Genomic DNA, 26,532 nt, shown 5'->3' on the forward strand with positions numbered 1-26,532 from the left:
TGGTTTAGCACATCTATAATCAGCAATGACTATTCCATCTTCATTTTTTATAATTATTTTTGGTTTGATGTGATTTGAGGAAAATTTTTGCTGCTATTTTTAACATGTCAAATAACTGCATAGAGGTTCTCTCATTGTTTCAACCTACCTATGTATATATTTTGACTTGGCCGAAATCAGAGAATTGGAGATAATGTTTTTGTTGTTCACTGTATAGCCTACATTTACTGTCTCCATTTAAGCTATTTTTTAACTAGTTTATTGTGGATAAACTTTGGTCTTTCTCAACAAATATATATTCTTCTGTTTTAGATATTAAAACAGCACTTTTAAGCCATTTTCACATCCTTTCAAATTTAAATTCCTATTGAAGACAAGGGGATGTATTATGTCATTCATCTTAATTTTATCTTGTGTGCTTAGTTCCTCAGCTTATATGCCAGTCCTCATCGCTACATCATCATCATCCTCATCGCTTAATGTCCACCTTCCATGCTAGCATGGGTTGGACGATTTGACTGAGGACTGGCAAACCAGATGGCTACACCAGGCTCCAATCTGATTTGGCAGAGTTTCTACAGCTGGATGCCCTTCCTAACGCCAACCACTCCGAGAGTGTAGTGGATGCTTTTATGTACCACAGGCATGAAGGCCAGTCAGACGGTACTGGCAATGGCCACGCTCAAAATGGTGCATTTTACGTGCCACCTGCACATGAGACAGTCCAGTGGCACTGGCAACGACCTCGCTTGAATGTCTTTTCATGTGCCACTGGCACAAGTGCCAGGAAGGCAACGCTGGTAACGATCTTTGTATTTATTCATAAGACATTAGTGAATGACAGAATTTTTAGCATAGTAGACAAAATAGTTTGTGTTGTTTAAGCTCAAATCACAGTTAACTGACTTTCTTCACATCCTTCTGGTGACCAACATAAACAAGAAAATTTCCAGTGCTGGGGTTAATTCAACACAACCCTACCACCAAAATTTGAAGTCATCATTATTCTCATTGACAGATGTCAAAGAGCAGCTTTAAGTTCCCAGTAACAAGAGTTGGATATTTAGTTGTGATATCCATTAATAATCACTTGGTGAAAATTAAGTACAAACACCACATCTTCCCATTTTGCTTTCTTTTAAAAATCTCGGATTTTATGTCTTTTTAAGGAATTATTATCGATATTACTTTGTTAACAGAGCAAATGATAATACAAAATGAAGATATTTGGTGTTTCTTACCTGTATTAATGGAGCAAAGAGCATGACTCCCCAGACAAGAGGAAAAAGACTCCGGTAGACCCAAATATCTGCCTGGTCTGCAGTATTCATACATAATGTATTCAAACCTATGTTTATGAGATAAAACCATAACAGAGATTAACAGAGATTACTGAAAAGAAAACACCAACATAAAAGAAAAACAAAAAATACTATATATATTTGAAGTTTTTAGTTATGTTAAGCCAAAACTCAATAAACTCTGTAAACTGAATACAAAAAAAGATTTAAGTGGAGTAAAGTCCAAACCCTGAGGAAGTATCTTAGTAAACCAAAAAGAAAAGTGTAGAGAAACTTACCAATCACCGTAAAAGCTGCAAATATAAAGGTTACCAAAGAAGTCATCTTGCCAGTACTGCTGTTCAACATCTTCAAATGACATTTAATTTCTACCAATTGCTGGAATTAATAGAAGGAAAAAGAAAAGATCAAAGAATTGCATCATGAAACAATACGCATATGTGTATGTCTATCGGTCTATTTCTCTCTGTCTTTGTCTCTGTCTGTCTATCTGTCTATTTATCTATCTACCTCTCTATCCATCTATCTATTTATATATATATATATATATATATATATATATATATATATATATATGTATATATGCATGTATGTGTGTAATATATACACATACATACATGCATTCATACATGCATAAATGCATATGTATATGTTTGAATGATACACACACATATGCACACATATCATCAAACAAGACAAACCATCTTTATGACAGAGAACTATCTAACAGCAGCATTACTAACATTTACAAAATTTCTGACCTCAACCCATATAGCAGCATAAACTTAGACACTAAAGAAACCACCATTACCTTTAATGTAGATGACAGAGTAGGATATTTCATCTAACAAACATCATATATATTATTTGCAATAGTTCGGTGAAGAAGAACATAATTTACAAAAAGTAAGCAGGTAGGAAATGACAAATGTGTAAACAAATAGACAAAATAGAGACATTTACATTCTCTCAATTATACATTAGACCAGGGGCAACTGGTGTTCACTTCTAAAATTTGTTGAAATAGCTCTAAATCAGTGTTTCACAAATGGAATCCATATGGACTTGAGGGCTCAATATTAAATTTTGATCAACTCCATGCAAGCAAAATAGTAAACTGGTGGTCCACAGTAGTATTGAGTCCATGAAAAAGTTTTGCTTTAGATGTATTTATTTCAAGAAACAGTTAAGTTTCTTTCTCTAACATTTTACATAGTTCAGCCTATACAAGTTAATGTGTGATAAACAAAATAAGAAATTTGAAAGAAGTATCTATAAAACTAGGTTTTCAACATTGAATGGCTATTGAATTCCACCAGAATAAAAGTGTAATCAAAAGGGTCCAGAAACAAAAAATAGAGAACCACTGCTCTAAACAGTCATGCCATCACTTTGAGTGACTACAAGGCTGAAATAATGGAACAACCAGGGTCCCTCTATAATATCATAATGATAATGAGCTTTTTGTATTCAGTGCTCAAGTACACTACAAATCACCAGAAAAAGAAAAAAAGGGGGAACAGAAAGTAGTCATAAGTCAAGTAAAGAAAGACAGCAGTGAAAGCCTGAAGTATTTGCACAACACACAGATTAAAACAGAAAAGGACAGAAATATGAACAGTGAAAGAGCCATAAAGAGGAAATGGTACATAGGCACAACAGGTGCAGTGTTGGGAAATTTTGGGAAGCATGGAACTTTTGAAGAATGCAGTGTCTTGACAACTAACAATTGATGCAGAGAATTTATTCTATGCTTCAACAATTCTGAGTGTGAAAAATGTTTCAGAAAATCATGAATTATGAACTTCTTTGATTTTTTTATAGGCTATTCTACAAAATACTTGAAGCCTTGAATTCAAAAAGGTGGCCAAAGTTGTTGTTGGAAATATGTTGGATAATTTAAAGGGTTTCTACCATCTTATTTGCTAGACATTGAGAGTTTAGTGTGTTAAAGCCTAGGGAAGTAATATGTTCAAGATATGGTGAGTGACAGGTAATGTTCGTTAGAGCCTCTAGTTATTATAATGAGGCTCTTCATTATAGCAGCTTTCCACATAAGATACAATACACAATCCCACCAAACATTACAAAGTATAAAAATAGACCAAGAAAGATTTTGAAGTAAAATCCAAATGCTACTTTAAACTTAAGAATTTATACCGGGTAAGATTTTCTAAACTTAATTTCTTTTTGTTTTCCAACAAATCATAAATACCAAAGCTTTAATAGAAACTCACTTAAGATTAGCTATCCTTATTGTAAGAATTCTACAAGCTCACTTAATCATTTAAATTCAGACAGCTTTTCTACCATCAGTAATACAGACTCAACTCTGACCTGTAAATTTCAATTCAGAGTGCAAAATGTCAGAAGAAAAGCAGTTGAACATTCTTGCCAAGTCACTAATGATTCTGCCAGCTCACTGCCTTAATAAAATAGTAACAAAAATCCTTTGTGCTAGAGGCACAAGGCCTAGAACTGGGGTGGACGGGGTTAGTATTTTATCGATCCCAAAAAGATTAAAAACAAAGTCAATCTCAGCAGAATATGAACTCAGAAAGTAAAACAAATGAAATGCTGCTAAGCATTTTGTCCAATGTCCTAATGATTCTGGCAGCTTGTTGTACTACTACTACTACTACTGATGATGATGATGATGATGATAATAATATGAAAAGAGAAAGGGGAGCTTAAAAGCGAACAAAAATACAGGGCACTGAAAAGGAAGTATAATATTGAAAGAAAGGGCCTGAAAGTAGTAATGGAGGAACTTAAACAGCATTTGATTGCAAAGAGAGCAAAGATGGTAAGATACGACCAAAGAATGAAGAGTTACCACCAGAATAGGTTATTCAGAGTAGATTGGAAGAGATTCTATAAAGAAATAAATGGAGAGTGTACAGATGAAAAGTTGATACCAGATAACATTGAAAGTCAAAGGTTTTGGAGTGACATCTGGAGCAAAGACAAGGAGCACAAGAAGGATGCTGAATGGTTGCAAGAACTGAAACAAACAAGCAGAACTAGTCATTTCAGTTAGGGAAGTGAAGGAAATCAGCAAAAAAAAAATGAGCGACTGGAAGGCCCCAGGACCAGATGGAGTTCAAGGCTACTGGATCAAAAGATTTGGTGAATGTCATGCACGAATAGCTGCACAACGCAACACCTTGTTAAATGCCGACCAATTAATAACAGAGTGGTTGACATTGAATAGGACAGTGCTGTGCCTGAAAAAGCATCGAAAAAGGCAATATGGTAGACAATTACAGGCCGGTATCCTGTTTGCCACTTATGTGGAAGTTATTGACTGGAACACTCGCAGAGTCAATGTATGAACATCTGGAAAAAAATGGAGTCTTGCCACATGAGCAGAAGGGTTGCAAGCGTTAGTGCAGAGGTCCCAAGGATCAACTCCTGATAGACAAAACTGTACTTACAGACTGCAAGAGGAGGAATAGTAACTTAGCCATGTCATGAATCAACTATCGTAAGGTGTACGATATGATCCCACATTCTTGGATTATGGAGTGTATGAACTTATTTGGTATTGCATCGAATATTGAGCAATTGCTTGGAAAAGGTATGGCGAATTGGAGGATGGACCTTACAGCATACAGAAGAAGTTTAGGGACAGTAGAAATTAGGAAGGGCATCTTCCAAGGGGAGTGCCTGTCCCCACTGATCATTGTACTGTGCTTGATACCACTAACACTGATTCTGAGGAAAGTGAAAACTGGGTCTGTATTCGAAAACTGACAACAAAAACTCAACCATTTGTTATTCATGAATAACCTCAAACTTTATGGTAGAGATGGAGACCAAGTCAGTTCCTTCGTTGATACGGTGTATACCTTCAGTGCTGATATCAGAATGGAGTTCAGACTGAGAAAGTGTGGTGTGTTAGTCTCAAAGAGAGGCAAAATCAAATGTATGGACTGGCAGAAAAATTTAAGGAGGAGTATTTGCGCAGACTGAGACTGATCCTTAAGTCGAAATTAAATGGAAGGAATAAGATTCAAGCTATCAACACCTGAGTGGTTTCACTCCTTAGATATGGAGCAGGGGTAATCGCATGGACAGTAGATGAACTAAACAGCTTAGACAGAAAGACAAGGAAGTTGCTAACTAGATATGGGTCACTCTACCCAAAAAGTGACACAAACAGACTGTATGTACCAAGAAAAAGAGTGGGGAGAGGACTTATTGGATGAGAGGACACAGCATTAGAGCAAAAGAAAACAACATAGCATGGTATGTAAAAAAATGCCACAGAACCCCTATTATTAGAAGTAAGAAGGTCAGTCTTGTGTAGGATGAAAGATTGCAAAGGTAAAGCACTGTACAAGAATATGAAAACGAATGAAACTGAAAATAGGTGGATAAAGAAAAGAATGCATGGTCAGTTTTATACAGATGTTGAAGATAAGACAGACAGAGAAAAAAGATGGCTGTGGATGACTAAAAGTGATTTAAAACCGGAAACGGAGGCTCTAATCTGTGCTGCCCGAGAGCAAGCACTAAGAACAAACTACATAAAATACAGAATAGACAGCACATCAGAAAGTGATAAGTGCAGAATCTGTGGACAAAACGATAAAACTGTATGTCATATTACTGGCCAATGTACACCACTAGCCCAGAAGGAATATAAGAGATGCCACGACAATATATCCAGGCTTGTCCATTGGACACATTGCAACAAGTATGGACTTGACAGAGAATAAAATTGGGACAACCAAAAACCTGATGGTATCATCGAAGATAGAAATGCAAAGATCCTATGGGATTTTGTGATTCAGTTTGACTATGCAATAGAGAATAGGAAGCCCAAGGCACACAGAGCAGCGCTCAGTAGTGAAGTGAAAGCACGCTATAAAAATAAAACTACTGAATAATAATAATAATAATAATAATAATAATAATATATTTTGCATTAAGTAGGCCAACCCAAGAGAAACACACCGCAAACTCCTACAGAATTTGGAGGAGCCGGAATCCAGCTAGCAGACCAAATCTAGATGAAAACAGATTAGCAAATGTTAGAAGAGATATCCTCAGAAATACCAGACTCACAGATGCAGAATTGACCTCTATTAAAAAAGCGGTAGAGAACGACCTAAATATAAGTCAGGAAAGAAATAATGAAGCAGAGGAGAGGAACGTTGGACCACAAGCATTGACTGAAAGGCGACCATCTGCTGAAACCACTCAAGAGCCCGAAGAAAAAGGAGAATATAATGACCCTAGGGAAAACAGCCAAGAAAATGATGCTGAAACAGAATTTGAAGACCACATATTTGCTGAACAACACAGAAAATCTATCACTGAAATGAAGCAGGAAGTTCTGAATAAGCTTGCAGTTGTAAGGCATACAAATATGAATGATAGGGAACCACTCCATAAACTCCCAAATGCACACCAACATAAAACACAAATAAAAATTGGCAACTATGTTACACAAGAGATCATACAACAACTAAAACCCGATCTTAATAAGTTAAATGAAATTATCTACTCTGTTGCTAAGGTAATTGAAAGACGCTGTTTAACACCCAAAAAACCAACAATACCAAATTCGAAAAGAAAATCAAACTGGAGGAGTAGAATTGAAACTGAGATTGAATCATTGCAAAGGGAGATATCAATATTAACTGAGCTAATCTCTGGAAATGATATAAAATCAAGAAAAAGCAGGAAGATCGTGAGGAAATATGGACTCTCAACAAGAGAAGAACTAATGTCAGCGAATGAAACACTGAAACAGAAAGTTCAAGCGAAGGCTCAGAGAATACGCAGATTTGAGAAAAGAATCAGATTCTACAGGCAAAATAAGATGTTCAAATCCAATGCTAAATCATTTTACAGGGAAATAGGGAAAGAAAAAATAACCATTGAAAACCCACCCCCAATGGAAGAAGTTGAAAACTTCTGGAAAGGGATCTGGAGTGATGAGAAACCATACAATGAAAAGGCAGACTGGATCAAACGCACCCAAGATGCCTACAAAAATCTACAAGAACAGGTATGGGAAGACATCTCAGTCGCTGACCTAAGGAGGGCACTAACGAAGGCTCATAAGTGGAAATCCCCTGGTACTGATAGAGTACCAAATTTCTGGCTCTCATCACTCTCGTCCGCACACAAAATCTTAGTAATACTATTTAATAGTATTATGAAAGACCCAGAAAAAACTCCCCATTGGATGGCAAATGGTATTACTTACCTCCTCCCGAAAAATAACAAAACCAAAGATCCAAAAAACTACCGGCCTATAACATGTTTGTCTACTACCTATAAGATTTTGACATCTCTTCTAGTGGAGAAAACATATACGTTTATGGAAGAGAATAACCTCTTTCCCACTGAACAAAAAGGATGCAGACGAGGCTCATACAGATGCAAAGATCAGCTCTTAATTAATCGCATGATCCTTGAGAACTGCCATAACAAGCGCAGAAATCTCAGCTCTTCATAGATTGATTATAAAAAAGCCTTTGACAGCATACCACATTCGTGGATTCTGAAATCGCTGGACATTTTCAAAATTTCTCCTGTGATTTCAGGTTTTTTAAAGTATATGTCCCTATGGAACACGAAGCTGCAATTATATCATTCTAATGGAGTATTGCACTCAAACAATATTAGCATAAACTGTGGCATTTTCCAGGGTGACTCGCTCTCACCACTAATTTTCTGCATAGCACTGATACCACTCTCAAGTGAACTGAATAGAACAGGGTATGGCTATAAAATTGACAACAAGAAAATAAGCCATCTATTTTATATGGATGATTTAAAGCTATATGGCAAAGATGATGAAGAGCTTCAGGGACTATTACATACTGTGAAAGGATTCAGTGATGATATCGGGATGGAGTTTGGCCTTGAAAAGTGTGCCAAAGCCACTTTTAAGAAAGGGAAACTAGTAAAGTCAAGTTCAATAGAATTAGATGTCAAAACAGTAATAAAAGAACTTGAGCAGGAACAAACCTATAAATACCTAGGAATAAATGAAGGCTCTGGTATCCAGCATGCAAGCATGAAAGAGAAGGTTAGGAAGGAATGTTATAGAAGAGTTCGAGCAGTTCTGAAGTCTGAGCTGAATGCTTATAATAAGGTGTTAGCCATAAATTCCTTAGCAGTCCCAGTTGTTCTTTATAGCTTCAATGTGCTTAACTGGAATACCAGTGAAATAGTCAGAATTGATAGAAAAATCCGCAAGCTACTGACTTGTAATAAGATGCACCATCCAAAGGCAGACGTGGATCGTCTTTACCTCCCCAGAGCTCAGGGAGGTCGAGGCTTGATCCAGCTTGAACTTACGTACAAAACCACCACAATCGGACTGGCCAAATACCTTGAAACAACCAACGATTGGATGCTGAAACTTGTTGAAAAACATGAAAGACCAAAAAGACTTCACTCTATTCTGAAAGAGAGCAAAAAATTCGCTACCGAACTCTTAGATACCCACCAGCTTGATCAGGTTGAAGGAAATGCGCCAACTGCTGCTGCAAAGAAAATAAAATTAATTGCAAAGACAAAAGCACATGAAAAATTAGATAGCAGATGGGAACAGAAGCCTCTGCATGGCAAGTATGTGGCTCGTAGCAAACAAGCTGATGTCGACCAGAAACGCACGCATCAGTGTTACGAAGTTCAGGGCTAAAAGCAGAGAGTGAAGGTTTCATATTGGCTGCTCAAGACCAAAGCTTATTAACCCGGAACTACCAAGCCAATGTGATAAAAAATGGAGCTGACCCAAAATGCCGATTTTGTAACGATGCGATTGAAACTATAGACCACCTAATCTCAGGGTGTAGAGTGTTAGCACCTGTAGAATATAAAGCAAGACATGACAGAGTTGGCCAGTATTTACACTGGACAATATGTCAGCATTATAAAATCAAAAGCGCTGACAAATGGTATAAACACCATCCTGAAGCTGTGACTGAGGGAGAAAATGTATCGATTCTCTCAGACTTCCCCGTACATACCGACAAGACTATAAAAGCTAATAAACCGGATATTATCATAAAAGATCAGACAAAGAAGACGTGTTTATTAATTGACATGAGTATTCCCTGTGATCATAATATAGCGGCGAAAGAATTTGACAAGATCAGTAAATATAAAGACTTGCTAATAGAAATTGAAAAAATGTGGCACCTCAAGGCGACTACCATACCAGTGATTGTAGGATCTCTAGGAATGATAAAAAAAGGTACTGAAATCTATTTGAAAATAATACCAGGCTTACCATCTCTACAGGAGGTGCAAAAAATCGTGCTAATTGGAACGACTCATGTACTAAGAAGAGCATTATCGCTGTGAAAACAACATCCATTCATGATTTTTTTTCTTCTTTTTTTCTTAAATACATGTTTTACCTATGAATTTGCGTGTGTAAATTGGGAATGCATACAACGTTTCTCTGTCCTAGGTGTACGGAAAACACTCGGCGAGAAATGGGAAAAAATTTGAAGAAAGAAGAAAAAAAAACATAATAATAATAGACTCTGTGAGACTTCTGACAAAAGGGTGCTGTTCACTCTCACAGAATCAACCGGATGTCCAATATCTACCTGCCTCACTTCTGTGTCTACAGCCACACCTCGGTAGTCCTCCTACTCTTCCTGTCATATGAATGTATTAAACTGAACTTGTGTTAAATGGTTCCCTAGTTGATTTCCTTTCCTTTTCCTTTCTTCTAGCTTTTCTATCTCTCTGTCTCTCTTCCTCCCTTTCTACATATATATATATATATATATATTTATATATATATATATATATATATACATAAAAAGCACCATCCAAACGTGGTCAATGCCAGGTCCACCTGATTAGTTCCCATACCGGTGGCACGTAAAAAGCACTATCCAAACGTGATTAATGCCACAATCAATTATATGAAGTGCAAAATTGGCAGCACTACCAATAGCGACAAATGCTGAATGTGTGGTGAGAGGGGTGAAACAGTACAACACATTGTTAGTGAATGCCTGAAATTGGCACAACGCAAATATATATGATGCCATGACAATGTGGAAAGAATGATCCATTGGGAGCTCTGTGGAAATCATGGCCTACAAAGAGCAGAAGGAGTCACCAAAAATGAGAATTGCAAAATCCTGTGGGATGTAACGATCCTGTGCAATCACCTGACCAGACATAGGAAACCAGACATTGTTGTGGTGAATAAAAAAGAACATGTATGATAATCGACATAGCATGTCCCAGTAACAATAGGATCAATGTGAAACAGGAAGAAAAAATAAACAACTATGATGATTAAAAGTGAAAATTATGAAGGTTGTGGTCAATGAGGGGAGTAGATGTGATACCAATAGTATTTGGTGTACTTGGAAGCATCAGCACTCAACTACCAGCATGGCTGAAAAAGACCGGTGCAAGTGTGAAGGTAGAACACCTACAAAAATCAGTATTGCTTGGAACTGCAAGACTCCTTTACAGGGTTCTTGAAGCATGACCAGTAAACAAGTGTCACCTTAGTCTGCTGGCTGTGGACAGCTGACACTTTCCACCATACCCAACAAAATAAGGTGTGAGTTTTCATATAATAATAGACTCCGTGGGACTTCTGACAAAAGGGTGCTGTCCACTCTCACAGAATCAACCAGAGCAAGTAAGACCGAGATCTCTAAGAAGTAAAATATATTAATAATAATAATAGTATAAGTTATATCTACCTTCATGCCTTTCGGCAGATCCTGTCCAGAATCAAGAAATCGAAGAGATATTCCCCTTACAAAGAGTATGATAGCTTCACACTGTATCACATAGTTGCAGACAGCTGCTAAGCTCACTGTGTTGATCATAAAAACGCCAATAACTTCCAAGACTACAAGGCTCCAAATAGTAGCTGAACTGTATATGAAAATTACAAAATGAAAAAAAATTGAATTTCTTATTATTGCAGCTGTTGTTTAGTCTCAAGACAGCCTGATGATAGTAGCTGTCTCTGCTTACAGGTATGTTCTCTGCATCCTTCTCTTAACTGAGAGGTCCTACTCTTGAGGGCTCGTGAGCACTGATGTCATGTAAAAAGCATTCATGCTGGTGCCATGTAAAAGTGCTCGTGCCAGTGTCACATAAAAGTACCTGTGCCAGAACCACGTAGAAGGCACCTAGTACACTCTCTGAAGTGGTTGGCATTAAGAAGGAGCATCCAGCCATAGAAACTAAGCTGAAACACACATTTGGAACTTGGGCAGCTCCCTAGCTAGTCTGCTCCTATCAAACTGTCCAACCCACAGCAGCGTGGCAAGCAAATGTTAAATGATGATGATGATGATGACGATGGGGATAAGGACGATGATGTTGTTGTTGGTAATGTAACTGGCTCTATGATATAAACGGTCTTCTTTTTTAAGACAATAGGTGTAATTTGAATATTTGGCTGCAGTTTATTATAGATCAAACTAGTTGGTGTTTCAGAACATTTGTTTCTTGTAGCTATCATTTATTTATTTATTCTTTGATAATGATTTATTTAATCAAAACTACTGCCATATATTTACACATAGGCATTTATCTATCAACCAGTTGGTTCAGGGTTCACATCCCATTGCCAGTATACTGAAATATCCATGTGGCCATGGCACTTAATTCTCAATAGTTTTCTTTCACCTTCAATCACCTTACTTCATCTAAGTTGATTAACTCACAAGTATTAGCAGTTGAATTATTAATAAATTTACAAGTTTAATTCATTAGTGTGTAGTTCTGATATTATTAACCTGTAGAAACAGAAGAATTAGCTTGGCAGGATTTGCTATATTAAAGTGCAATTTCATTTTGTGTCAGAAGATGGGAAAATATTTGTAGTAATGTTTTGTATAATATATTTGTTATACATATTTATAGTAATATGTTTTGTATAATTTTTAGCATAACAAAAGTTCTTAGATAAGAATAAACCGTTTTAGTTTGAAATGTCTGTGATCTAGAGAACAGCATTTGAAAGGATGCCAAAATCAGCAGTCTGGAGAGTATTTGGTAAACAAAGTATATGAATGCATGGTTTGAGAGTCATTAAAGTTATGCATGAGAATATTCTTAACAAGGTCAGAGTTACCTTTCACTGGTTTCAGTTATTAGAATTGTGGCCATGCTGGAACCTTGAAAGGTTTAACTGAACAAATTGAGACTAGTACTTATTTCTAAGTCTGGTACCTATTCCATTCAACTCTTGTCAAAGTACCAGGTTACAGGGATATAAACAAACCAGCAACCTTTGTCAAACAGTAGTAGGAGACAAACATAAATATAAATATACGCACATATATGCACCATCACTTACACAAAAACACACACAAAGACACACATACGAAGACGTGCACACATGCACATACACACACACACACACACAAAGACACATACTTACAAAGACATGCACCTCACCATATACACATACACACACACACAAAGACACACACTTACAAAGACATACAAAGACATGCACACACACACACATACATACACACACACATCTATAAATACACAATGAACATCCACACAGTATGTATGTATGTATGTATACATGATGGACTTTTTTCAGTTTCCATCTACCAAATCCACTCACAAAGCATTGGTTGACTTGATGCTAAAGCTGAAGACATTTTCAGAAGGGGCTGCTCAGTGGGAATACCCAAAACCATGTGGTTAGAAAGCTAGCTTCTTAACGACACAGCCACACCTGTACCTATAACCACACCTGCACCTTCCTGATAATTTGTCATACCTTGGTGATCAATCTAATTACCTCTGTAGGTAGCTTTAGAACAAATGTTATTGCTAGTGTAAGGAAGTGGTGACAGTGTACAGGGAACTGTTACTTCTTTGGGCAACAAATGATTAGCCTACTCTGAATGAGTGAAAGGCAGAGATAGCAGTAATCACATTTGAAGTCAAAAATATATGGAAACGTTTCCAAATGGTTATTTATTTATTATTTAGTCATACACCTCCCAAGACAAGTGAGATCAATGCCATTAAAATTCTATTTAAACTGTTGCAAGTTAATACCTACTTGAAAGACATTAGCAGGGAGGGGGTTCCGGACAGACAATATTCTGGGGAGAAAGGACTAGACATAGGAATTAGTGTGGTGACTGGGAGAAGGAAAGTTGGATGGGACACAACAAGGATAAGGAAAGGAGGAGAGATAGGTGTGCTGGCGGTGACTGAGGAGGGGCTACAAGACTAGTATTTAGTATGAGATTCATTTCAGCTACCTTTAGTTCATGCATAATAAACTAACGAATCTATATGCCTGATTCTTACACTTTATCCAAGATATTTGTAGTTATTTTTAGTTAATTTTGATTCTCATTGTCATACATAGGTGTCACACGGTTAAAGTATTCGTGAAGCTAAAGTTATACATGGGAATGACTACATTCAAATGTTAAATAAAAGTCACCGAAATAGGATTTGAATAAATAGGTCACAACCAAGCAATAACATAGAATGATTTTACTTCCTCTGCATAAACCTTTTGTATTAAGGACCTGTTGGAAATCCCAGTCATATATCTTTATAAACCACACCTTTATGACTCATGTTGAGTAATATAATCTTGAACACTGATGGGATGGCCAGAGCTTTAATGCTGTTGGCCATACATCAATATGACAGGTAATCACCCAAGGCTAAACAACAATGGGAAGAATAACAACTAGCTCTTATAACATCATGGCAGGTATGTCAAATATTTCAACATTACAAGATTGTTTTCCTTAGATGCTTACTTACCTTAAACTCTCAGTGGTTATGAATATATGTGAACGATAAATCCAAAAATAGAGAATTTGCAGGCCAACTGTCATTAACACCCATGTGATTCCAGCTCCCATGAATATCCTAAAAAAAAAAAATGAATAAAAATAAAAAGAAGTTGATGTTTAAAAGATGAATATTTTGAATATGAAAGAATAATGCTTATTTTTGCTGAATGGGCAGCCCTGCTACCACCATGTAAACAACCATTTTTTAAATTCAAAATTGAAACACAATAAAAAAAATATTACAGAACACAAGGTAAGTATACTCAGAAATGGGAATGGGATGGCACCTGTGCTCAGCGTCACCTTCCTGACACTTGTGCCGGTGGCACGTGCAAAGACATTCGAGCGAGATCGTTGCCAGTGCCGCTGGACTGGCTCCTGTACAGGTGGCATGAAAAATACACAATTTTGAGCATGGCCATTGCCAGTACCACCTGACTGGCCTTCGTGCCGGTGGCACACAAAAGCACCCACTACACTCTCGGAGTGGTTGGCGTTAGGAAGGGCATCCAGCTGTAGAAACTCTGCCAAATCAGATTGGAGCCTGGTGTAGCCATCCAGTTCACCAGCCCTCAGTCAAATTGTCCAGCCCATGCTAGCATGGAAAGCGGACATTAAACGATGATGATATTACATTACATTACATTACATTACATTTCCTGTTGTCTGGCTGACTGCTGGGGCACCACTGATGACTTTGTGACCAGATCCCTCCACTCGTCTCTGTCTTCTGCTTCTCGTAAAGTATCTCACAGATGTTGTTTTCCCAACTCTTTCTCTGTCTGCCTTTACATCTGTCACTTTTGACTCTTTCTGAAGGATTGTTTTGGTCATCCCCGTTGAACGCGTGACATGCCCAAACCACCTGAACTTGCATTTCTTTACTGGGGTAAAAAGTTCCTCTTAGGGACCTATCACCTGCCTTATTCTTCTTTTCACTTCCTCATTTGTGACACGACCCCTGTATGATATTCTCAAAAGTGTATATATATATATATATAAAAGATAATAAGAGTGAAAAAACTACAGAAGACTTGTGTTATATAGTTAAAGTATATATTTAAATTATGTCAGAGCGAACACGTTACAATGAAGTAGAGAAATTTGAAAAGACAACACGAAACCGGTTATTTCTCAAAATACAATGTTTATATACCAAAAAGATTTTATAACATTTTTCTAACATAATTTAAATATATACTTTAACTATATAACACAAGTCTTCTGTAGTTTTTTCACTCTTATTATCTTTTATACATCCAACCACGTGCTTTCACATACCAACTTTCTCACCTATATATATATATATATATACACACATAAATATGAATACACACACACATTACATTATTGGTTATGGCTGGGCAGAAAGTTACCATTGGTTTCACATCTGCTATTGCAGCAAGGAAATCCACTTTTCTAACACAAATTTTCTATCCTGAAGGCATCAACTAAATCCTCACTTTTTGAATTTAAGAGGCACCTGAACCAAGAGAATTTTTTGAAGGATCCTTGCTCTTTTGGCCATGCAAAGTTTGCATTGTCTTCTTCTATTGAGGTATGGCTCAGAATGTTTCAGGTGCTTCCATTTAATTTTGCATGGCATTTCCTTTTCTTTTAAATAGGACATGTATTGACCAGTGCCATAATGTTGCACCTCTTTGGGATCCTAATAGAAGATTTGAAGTTATTTAGTTGCAACTTAAAAGGGTCCATCATTGCTCCAACATATTTCAGTGTATGTTGTTAGTACTGCTGCTGTTGTTGTTGCTGCTAGCATTGCCATTGCTGCTGCTACTGCTGGACACCACTTCTACCTCATAGACCCCTACCTCAGAGTTGCATTGACTGCCTACTGGGTACTCACTGTTAACCCCTGCATGAGCATCCTGCCTCTGTATAGAGTTTAGGGGCATTCACTAAATTCTTTAACTGATCAGCCATAACCAACAACTACATGAAATATTACTGCGCAAAAACAATTGGGTGGGCTTGGGGACACTGCTTGGAGGGTTGCCCAGGGTGGCCCCAGCAAATACGGACAAGTGGTGGATGCAGTGATTGTACTGCATTGGCACAGCCCCACATCTGATCTAACCTGTGTGCATCTCGTAAATTATTTTGCTTGGAAGACATCAGGATACATCAGTAAAATCATTATATAATTATTGCAGATGAGGAAACAGTTCCATAGTTAGAATGGCAAAGAGGGATGGGTATTATGCAGCAGATTCCAAACACTGACATACCAATTCTTTTTAAATATAAAATGGAAATTCTGAAGCTTGCTAACATGCAGTCATGAATATTTTTCTTCTTGTTGATATTTAATCCCTGATAAACTCTGACTGAGTTGACCTATAATCAAAGTTATTTTAACCCATGACCCTCTCATGATTTTAGGAGTGATGATGTGGGTGATGATATACTGTTACTACATATCTAATATGTGTTTTTCTTATTTAAGCTTGTAAATCAGGGGTTCTCAACCATTTTTATTATCTATGGACCCTTTTAATTCCTATTTTACTTGGGTGGACTCCCATAGCCATTCGATGTTTAAAAAATCCTATTGTATTTTTATAATTAAAAATATGATTAGGACTTGTATAAAAATTGTTGAAATAGTTTGTGTATTTTGAATGTATAACCAATTTATTGCACATAAACTTTACTAGTCTAAAATACAGTTTTTTCATGGCCCATGAAAATTTACTGTGGACCTCCAATCTACTATATTGCATCAGTGGACCCCGCAAAATCTTATATGGACCTCAAGGGTCCATATGGACCCAAGTTGAGAACTCCTGCTGTAGAGTATGCTTTGAGAGGGATTTGTGAACTATTTCTAGTAGCTTAATAAACCACATAGCAACACACTAATTTGGCTACTGAGTAGTTTGGTTTGGATGGATTAGAGAGTTGATCCATGAAAAGAGAATTATGAAAGATAAAAATACAACACTTACCTGAATTTTCTTACCATGATATTGTTTGAAACATTCCGATTTCGTAGAGATTCTATCTCAAGAAACACCTGGTAAATGAGAGAAAGAAAATGATAGAATATTTCAGATAACATTCACTATGTTATAGCTATAGATAATACTGAAGATGGACTGTGAGGAAGGAAAAAAGAGAAAAAAAGAAGTAACGAAGTTTACAAGTGTTCATTGTACAATGAGAGAAAGAAAGAAATATCAACATTTTGAATAATTTATCCATTGACAAGAGAAACAGGTAGAGAACAAAAGAAAAAAATAATGGAGTAATATTCTTTGTCATTTGTTTTTTTACAAGTTTCAGTCTTTGAACTGTAGCCATGCTGGGGTACTTTGCTGAAGATTTTTGTTGAACAAATTTCCCCCAGAACTTATTTCTTTTGAAAATCTGGTACTTATTCTTTTAGTCTCTTTTGCTTTTTAGTTAAGTTACAGGGACATGAACAAACCAACACTGGTTGTCAAGCAGTGGTGAGGAACAAACACACAGACACACACACATAACACATAGATATATACATACATGCATGCAGACACACACACACACACACACATAAAGGACTTCTACACAGTCTCCGCCAATCACATTCACTCACAAGGCATTTTTCAGCCTTGATTTATAGTAGAAGACACTCGTTCAAGGTGCTGTGCTGTGGGACTGAACCCCAAATCACATGGTTACAAAGCAATCTGCTTAACTACACAGCTATGCCTGGTAAACAATGACAAAATGGAAGAAGGCCTGATCTATTCAAAATTATTTGATATACTTTTGAATAGGAGAATCAAAATGTAAAAGTAGATGTGATATTGAATGACCCACCCATAGATCTGTACTTTACTGGTATTTTGGTTCTTTATTTAGACAAAATATTTAATTATATGCTCTGCAATTCACCTAGCTATCTATTGGAAATAGGTGCCAGATTATGCAAAAATATTTCTTCAGATTGGTTGGTACCTTTCCAGAAGAGATTTATCTATTCGTTGTTTATTGCTATGAACTGGTTGAAAATCTTCAATCCATTAGAACTTGCAGGAGGCTGAACTACACCCATTTCCCATTAACTTTAGGATTTGTGTGGCATTGTGTATCACTGCATCTGCCAAGACTAATAATATTGGAGTAGCTGCTCGTCACAGAAGAACTGTGGTCTTTGAAGTTGACATTCTCATCTACACTTAGAATATGAATAACTCTAAGAGAATTTTACAGGTTTCTCAACCACAGTCTCTTACTTGAATGAACCAGTGAAACACTAACATCACTCAATTAGTTCAATTCCAGTACTTGACTGGTACTTTATTTTATCAACCCTATTGATCGAAAGGCATAATTGTGTAGATCCAACCCCTTTATTCTGAGAATTTTATCTCTGAATAAAGGGGTTGGATCTACACACCACTACACATATTGTCTAATTCCCAAAAGAACTTGCTAATTCACTGCTTTTAGATCTAAATATTTCAAGGCTTAGGAAATGTATACATTATAATTTAATTTAATTCTTATTAACAACCAAATTTTGTAAACCTCATGGATACGGTGCAAATACATTATTTCTCCTTACCTATTTCCTAATTTTTTTCATTCATAAGTATTTCAGATTCATTTTTCTTCCCTATTTTTTTCCATTCAAATATTGTTGAATGGAGGTGCAAATTTACACATTTACATGAATTATTGGAGAATGAGGTTATCTTTTCATAATATTGGTTTCAGATTTTGGCACAAGGCCAGCAAGTTTGGAATAAGTCAATTACTTCAGCATGTGGTGGTGGGGGGTTAAGTCCTTTACATCAGCCCCAGTGTTCATCTGGTATATATTTTATCAACTCCAGTGTTCAACTGATGTTTATTTTATTGACCCCAAAAAGATAAAAGGCAAAGTCGACCACAGTGGAACTTGAACACAGAATGCAAAGGCAGACACAATGCCACCAAGCATTTTGCTCAGAGCACTAACAATTCTGCCAGCTCACTGCCTTAAGCACTCAATAACAATGTGTAACTGAAACCTACACTTCAAAACCTTTAATTCTCCTTACCACTTCTTCACTTGATTTAGTAAACTTATTGCAGGATCCATGCCTTGTGCTATTAAAAATAGATCTCTGTACTGTAGTTTGTAAAGCATCTATGGATAGTTATAACAATAGCATTTTTAAAAATAACAGTTAATTTCATGATTTATTCAAAATTCAAAATGTCAATAATTCTGCTAGTAGTCAAGATGTCTTTATGTTTTCACATCAAGGCCAACTATCACCCATTTTGGGGATACTGATCTTTCCTCTTTATAAATAAAGCAACATAGTTTTGCTTCAGAACTTATTACTATATCGATGACAGATTTTCACCTTATGGTGGCTGTGTGGTAAGAAGCTTGCTCCCCAACCACATGGTTCTGAGTTCAGTCCCACTTTGTGGCACATCGGGAAAATGTCTTCTACTATAACCTCAGGCCAACCAAAGCCTTGAGAGTGGATATAGTAGATGGAAACTAAAAGAAGCCCGTCATATAAATGTGTGTGTGTGTATGCATGTGTGTTTGTTCCTCCACTACTGCCTGATAACTGGTGCTGGTTTGTTTACATCCCCATAACTTAGCAGTTTGGTAAAAGTGACTGATAGAATAAGTGCCAGGCTTAAAAGAAAAAATAAACCCTGGGGTCAGTTCCTTCAACTAAACATTCTTCAAGGCAGTGCTCCAGTATGGCTGCAGTGAAATGACTGAAACAAGTAAAAGATAAAAGATAAAACACATGGCTTTTAACCTTTTTATTACTATACTAGCAGAAATACCCGGCTTTGCCCGGGTTAAAGAGAATAATGAAATCTAAAAACGCCGTCTAGACTACGCAACCCTCAACTGTTAGTAGCTACGATACCATATTTCTACATTAATAACTCTCCAATCCATGCCAGCATGGAACATAGACATTAAGTGGAATGCCAGTCTCTCATCTAGGAGGGCCTTGAAATCAATGTTACCAACTGGGGACTATGTGTGTCGTAGTGATAATAAAAAGACCCAAAGGAGGTCTGCAACGAAATAATTTTACTCAACACTTTGCAAGTGAATCAGTGGAGGCAAAGATGCGTCTCATTTACTTGACAATTTATGCACCACATTGCAGAAATCACAATGAAAGTATATCTGAAAGGGTAGTCTTACACTGTTGTACCGTTGAATTACAAATAATGCTCATCTGTTATGTTCGGGTTAAAATTTCATCAACATCAAAAATATATGAATTTTCATGGGAGTTATGGCCGTTATACATAGAATATAATTTCCAAATTTCATAAAGATCCGTTCAGTACTTTTGACGTAGTTTTGGATAAGAAAACAAATGACTAATGTGTGTGTTTGTGTGCATGTGTTTGTGTGTGATGGGTGTATATATGTATAGATATCTGTATGCATGTATATATATGTATATATGTGTACATATTACATGTACATCTATATATATATACATCTACACATGTGTATACATATACATGTATGCATATAGATCTATATCTATATATATATATATATCTATGCATATACGTGTACATATACATGTATATGTATACATATACATCTCTTTCTCTCTCTCTGAAAGTATCGAAATGTGATTGTTTCAGTTAGTGGAATAACGTGTACATATACATCTATATGTATACATATACATCTCTCTCTCTCTCTCTCTCTCTCTCTCTCTCTCTCTTTCTCTTTCTCTTTTTCTCTCTCTCTCTCTTTCTCTCTTTCTCTCTCTCTCTGAAAGTATCTGTCATTACAGTATCGAAATGTGATTGTTTCAGTTAGTAGAATAGTTTCATTTTTAAAGTGAAAATATTTGACATGAGTGTTTTTGTTTCACTTTTGACACGTAATACTTAAATAGTGGAGGAGATATTATGTTGCTGTGGGCTCGAACTCTGGAAGAAGTTAAAATTTTTTTTTTTGACTAAAACACAACTGGAACCTTAAGTAAGGCATGTGTAAAATTTGAATGAAATTGGTTGCGTAGTTCTCGAGTTTTAGGGATTCACACAGACAGACAGACAGACAGACAGACAGACAGACAGACAGACAGACAGACACACATTCTCATTTTTATATATATAGATTTCTATTGAAATACATTATCTCTGTTTCAGTTATGTCTTTTAAATAACAAAGAATTCAGTAAAGTAATTTTGCCATTATTAAAATGGTGTTTGTAACATAAATTAACATAAAATTTTGATTAGAAGGTTTTAATTCAGATAACTTTAAAATAGGAAATTTGTATCATATAACCATAGGTGGTTTCAGTAAGGTTAGTATCAAAATGGTTAAGTTAGTTGAAATCTTTAATCTTCTCAGTTTTAAATTCAAAAGAAAAATCATCGTTAATTTTTGGTGGAATAAGACATAAGGCCAAGAATTATAAGAGAAGATATAGTCAACTGAGGGACAAGCAAAATTAATCTTTGCAGAATCTGAAGTCAGAACAATGAAATTTAACTAAATGATTTAATGAAGCCTGCCAATATAGTGTGGTTTCTGGCGACTCATTGGATTAAATCTTAAAATAAACAATTATTGAGATACATCATAAGAACTTAGAAACTTTGAGAAACAAGAAATAATTCATTTTTAACAATGGAACTTGAAGTAGATAAAGCTATAAATAACAGAGTGTGAATGTTAATTTAAAAATTCCTTTAAATAGAAATAGTCGAAGGTTGCCTATAGAACTTATACCACATATCTTCTGTAAATATGATGCCCGGCCTTTGATTTCTGCTATCCAAATGGTTTTTAACCCAATATCATTTATTGCTACTCTGAGTTCTACTATTAAGTATAAATTATTGAAATAGTTATAATGGTTTTTAAAAATATGCAAAAGCATAGTAATTATATTGATTTCAAATTTTGGCACAAGGTCACTAATTTCAGAGGAAGGGGTAAGTCAATTACATCAACCCCAGTGATCAACTGGTATTTATTTTATTGACCCCCAAAAGGATGAAAGGCAAAGTCAACCTCAGTGGAATTTGAACTCAGAATGTAAAGATGGATAAAATGCCACTAAGCATTTTGCTTGACATGCTAACAATTTTTCAGGTTCACTGCCTTGAATATTTGCTAGTAATTATATTAAAAAAAAACTATTGTTACAATGTGGGACAACCAAATTAAAGCTTATAAACAAACTAACCAGTTGTGGTTCACATCTGGTTTTTTGTTATATTCCCAGAAATTTTTGACACACTTTTCCTATGACTTCAATGGATTGAATTTAGAAATTCTCCAAATTTAAAATCACCACAAAATCACAGGTAAAGTATGGTGAAATTTTCTGCAAATATAACTAAAAGAAAGTGAATAATAACTGGTGAGTGTGTTTATAGGTTCTAATTTAACTCTTCTAAAATATAATAATATCAGTTTCAACACATGATTTTGGATTCTTGTGAAACAAATTCAAAAACAAAATCTGTTGGAAAGTAATTTTTTACGCTTAAAACATGGTTTTAAAACTCTCGATAGCAAATATTGATTTCAAATTTTGGCACAAGGTGAACAGTTTTAGGGAGGGGTAAATTGATTACATTGACCCCAGTGTTCAACTGGTACTTATTTTATCGACCCTGAAAGTATGAAAAGCAAAGTCAACCTTGGTGGCTTTTGAACACAGAACATAAAGTCAAAAGAAATGCTGCTCAGCATTTTTCCAGTGCAGTAATGATTCTGCCAACTTGCTATCTTTCTAAATATCAAACGTTGATGTTAAATTCAGTCTTTAAGATCTTTTATGTATATATGATTAATCATTGCATTAGGTTTCTATGAAGCCATCAGCTAAGTGAAATAAATATCTTTAAAACAATGCAAAGAATATACCTTCTCTAAGAGACCGCATACTTGTTCATCACCATGATAACGGAAAAAAACCATTCCCATACAGAACATGATCAAGTGCAATATATCTGTTATTAAATAAGTGGGCATATTCTGCTGGCATTCAACATTCCCCTTTTTATTGATGGTTGTCAAATTCGTATCTTCAGACATTGTCAAGGCAGATTTATTGCTACTACTTGTGTGCATATGTTTGTGTTCATGGCTCTGTTGGAATTCAAAAGAAGAAAGAAAATAAAAACAGGTTAAAAACAGCAAGTATTAAAAAAATATAAATACACAAATGCAATAAAATTTTGAATTCTGATATATATAGTTCTAGAGGATTTGGAGGAAGATTTTTGTAAGTCCTTTATTCTGATCTCATGAAAGCATGTGGCCAAAGGTGCTTAAAGTTTGGATCATGATTGTAGTATTGTGGGTAATTTACTTAACCAAAATACGAAAATGGAGTGAGTCATTGTCAAAAGGCAAAATTTAAATTTGGCAACATGATTTACAGACATTCTGTCATTGTAATATTAACGAACTCTTAACAAATTTCTCTCAGACTAATGAAGCATCTGACAGGCACATCTTTAATGATGCATCACAAAGAAGCTTAAAAAGCAATTCTCCTGTATAACAGGAGTTTAAAACCATGCATCTCCATTGCCTATTCTGTTTCCCTAACAGAGGCATGACGACATTGATATACTACATGTAGCTTTGTTTATCACTGATTCATTCATCACTGATCTGAAATAACATGGTATGCTCAGTTGAACCATGATATTCTTATCACTGATTGGTCTGTGATAGCACAGGACAGCTATCAGTCAAACATTCTCCTTGGTCTGCAAAAGAATGACACAGCAATTACTCAGAATGCAGTGACTATCACTTGTGCTCACATGACTGTATTGTGAAGCTTCATATTTTTTTTATATGGATCTATGTACTTGTATCCATCAATATGGGATCAGTGAAAAGAAACAAAAATAAAAGGTACCTGATCCTAACAAATGATGCAGATGAGTGTATTCTCTTCAGGAAAAGGTAGATATGATGAAAATACAAGGCATTGCTCATACATTAAGTATGTACATAAATGGCTTCAATTATTGTATCGGTTTCAAATTTTGGCACAAGACCAGCAAGTTCAGGGAAGGAATAAGTCAATTACATCGACCCTAATGCTCAAATGATACTTATTTTATCAATCCTGAAAGCAGCAGTAGTAGCAGCAGTAGCAGTGCTGAACTTACCTTTATGTAAATTCGGGCATTTAAATTCCACCAACAGTTTCCAACTTGCCATGCATAGATGAATAGAAGCAAAAGCAGCACTAATATGGGATAAACCAGGTTGATAAACTCTACCCACCAATATCTGTAATATCTGTCATCTGCAAATGGTCTCCAGCCAACCTGAAAGATATACATACATATATACTTACATATAAACACACACACACACACACACACACACACACACACATACACACACAGACACACACACACTCAAAAGTGAAGGCATGTGGTTAGGGTATTCGGCTTATGATTGTAAAGTCGTGAGTTCGATTCCTGGTGACATATTGTGTCCTTGAGCAAGACACTTTATTTCGCATTGCTTCAATTCACTCAGCTGGCAAAAATGAATAGTACCTGTATTTCAAAAGGCCAGCCTTATCACACTCTGTGTCATGCTGAATTTCCATGAGAACTATGTTAACAGTACACATATCTGTGGAGTGCTCAGCCACTTGCATGTTAATTTCAGATGCAGGCTGTTCCATTAATTGAATCAACTGGAACCCTCAATTTCATAACCAATGGAGTGCCAGTTACTTTATATATATATATATATATATATATATATATATATATACAGGGTGCTTTGAACACTGGGGGGGGTCTACATACTCGATTATCTCCCTTACCCCAAATTGCTGGCCTTGTGCCAGAATTTGGAACCATCATTAAGCTGGTGTTTGGGACATAAGATTAACAGGACATTTTGAAGGAAAGTTTTTATTTATTTTAAAACAATAAGTCAGTTCATGCAACCGGGGGAAGTTTCAGGTGTGTTGGTATCAAAAGGTTTTAAACTAGTGGCAATCTACTTGCTAATTTTTTTGTGCTTATGTATACACGCACACAAAGACTGACCTCAAAATGTTACATCTTACAGAGGAGACAACAAAGGACTGTATTGGTTGATGATAAACTATGTTGCAGAAGATCCTAATGCTTATGACAAGACATACCACTCAAACGTGGTGAGTGAAATAAACTGGGAGCTATGTGATCAAGTGTGTGTGTGTGTGTGTGTGCATTTGTATATGCATACATACATGCATATATACATATATACAGACCCCCCCCCCACACACACATCCTTTTATACATTCTTTTACTTGTTTCAGTCATTGGACTGTGGCCATGCTGGAACACCACCTTTAGTCGAACAAATTGACCCCAGGACTTATTCTTTGTAAGCCTATTACTTACTCTACCAGTCTCTTTTTGCTGAACTACTAAGCTACGGGGATGTAAACACGCTAACATCAGTGTCAAGCAATGGTGGTGGGGGACAAACACAGACACATAAATACATGCATACACACACACACACACACACACACACATATATATATAGGCTTCTTTCAGTTTCCATCTACCAAATCCACTCACAAGGCTTTGGAAACTTGCCGAAGGTGCCATACAGTGGGACTGAACACAGAACCATGTGGTTGGGAATCAAGCTTCTTAACCACACAGCCACTCCTGAAGCTACACCAAGTCACACAAGTGCACACCCACGCAGACTCATGCATAAATGCATATACACCAGCACACACTCACATATACACTCTCTCTTTCTTTCATTCTCACTCCCTCTCACCCCCCTCTCTCTCTCTCTCTCCTTCTCTGGCATACACTCTTACTCATATTCTTATAAATATTGAATCTATAGACTAGGAAACAGAAAGACCTGGAGCAAACCCTGAGTAAAGAAAGCATGGCATTGATGAGAATAGGATTGATAACAAAAGGACTTTAAGAAACTTAGTTGATTGATTAATAGACCAAATGATTAACCAAGCAATCGGTTAGATAATTGGTTAAATGGTTGATTAATTGACTATTGATAATAAATGATGTGAAATAGAACCAGTGTGCATGTTTATTATTGGTATAAGGACACCCAATCCCACCATGAAATACAATATCAATAACTTTTTTGCTATGTGTGTGCGTGTGTGTGTGTGTGTGTGTGTGTGTGTGTGTGTGTGTGTAGATAGACAGATAAATTGAGAGACGGACAAACAGACAGCTAGCTAGCTAGATGGATGGATGGATGGATGGATGGATAGATGGGTTTATATATATATCAGATAGTCAGCAGCGCCGCCTGGCTAAGGCTTGGCTGCTCTGCATTGACAAGGGGCAACACCCTGAAACTAGTCTGCAGATGCCAAACCAGCAGGGGGACACTGCTGACCTCCCCTGTTCGAAGGTTATAAAGGACA

The 26,532-nt window shown here is 36.3% G+C and overlaps 1 protein-coding gene across 2 annotated transcripts in view; it reads right to left on the reverse strand.

Annotated features, from left to right (window-relative positions):
• The window catches only part of LOC106874396 (uncharacterized), a 66,662-nt gene that overhangs the window by 11,275 nt on the left and 28,855 nt on the right, over positions 1 to 26,532 (reverse strand). The window contains exons 4-10 of one of the 2 annotated variants that reach the window (XM_014922121.3): positions 24,266 to 24,427; positions 23,001 to 23,225; positions 17,080 to 17,147; positions 14,079 to 14,186; positions 11,012 to 11,189; positions 1,580 to 1,679; positions 1,242 to 1,348 (exon numbers count right to left, since the gene is read on the reverse strand). In XM_014922121.3, the coding sequence (XP_014777607.1) occupies positions 1,242 to 1,348; positions 1,580 to 1,679; positions 11,012 to 11,189; positions 14,079 to 14,186; positions 17,080 to 17,147; positions 23,001 to 23,225; positions 24,266 to 24,427 (948 nt within the window). Of the gene's footprint in view, positions 1 to 1,241; positions 1,349 to 1,579; positions 1,680 to 11,011; positions 11,190 to 14,078; positions 14,187 to 17,079; positions 17,148 to 23,000; positions 23,226 to 24,265; positions 24,428 to 26,532 lie in introns of those variants that run through there. The other variant, XM_089352841.1, reaches the window with a different exon arrangement.

The sequence above is a fragment of the Octopus bimaculoides genome, chromosome 5, assembly GCF_046866305.1.
Source record: "Octopus bimaculoides isolate indiv1 chromosome 5, ASM4686630v1, whole genome shotgun sequence".
In the NCBI taxonomy this organism is placed as follows: domain Eukaryota; kingdom Metazoa; phylum Mollusca; class Cephalopoda; order Octopoda; family Octopodidae; genus Octopus; species Octopus bimaculoides.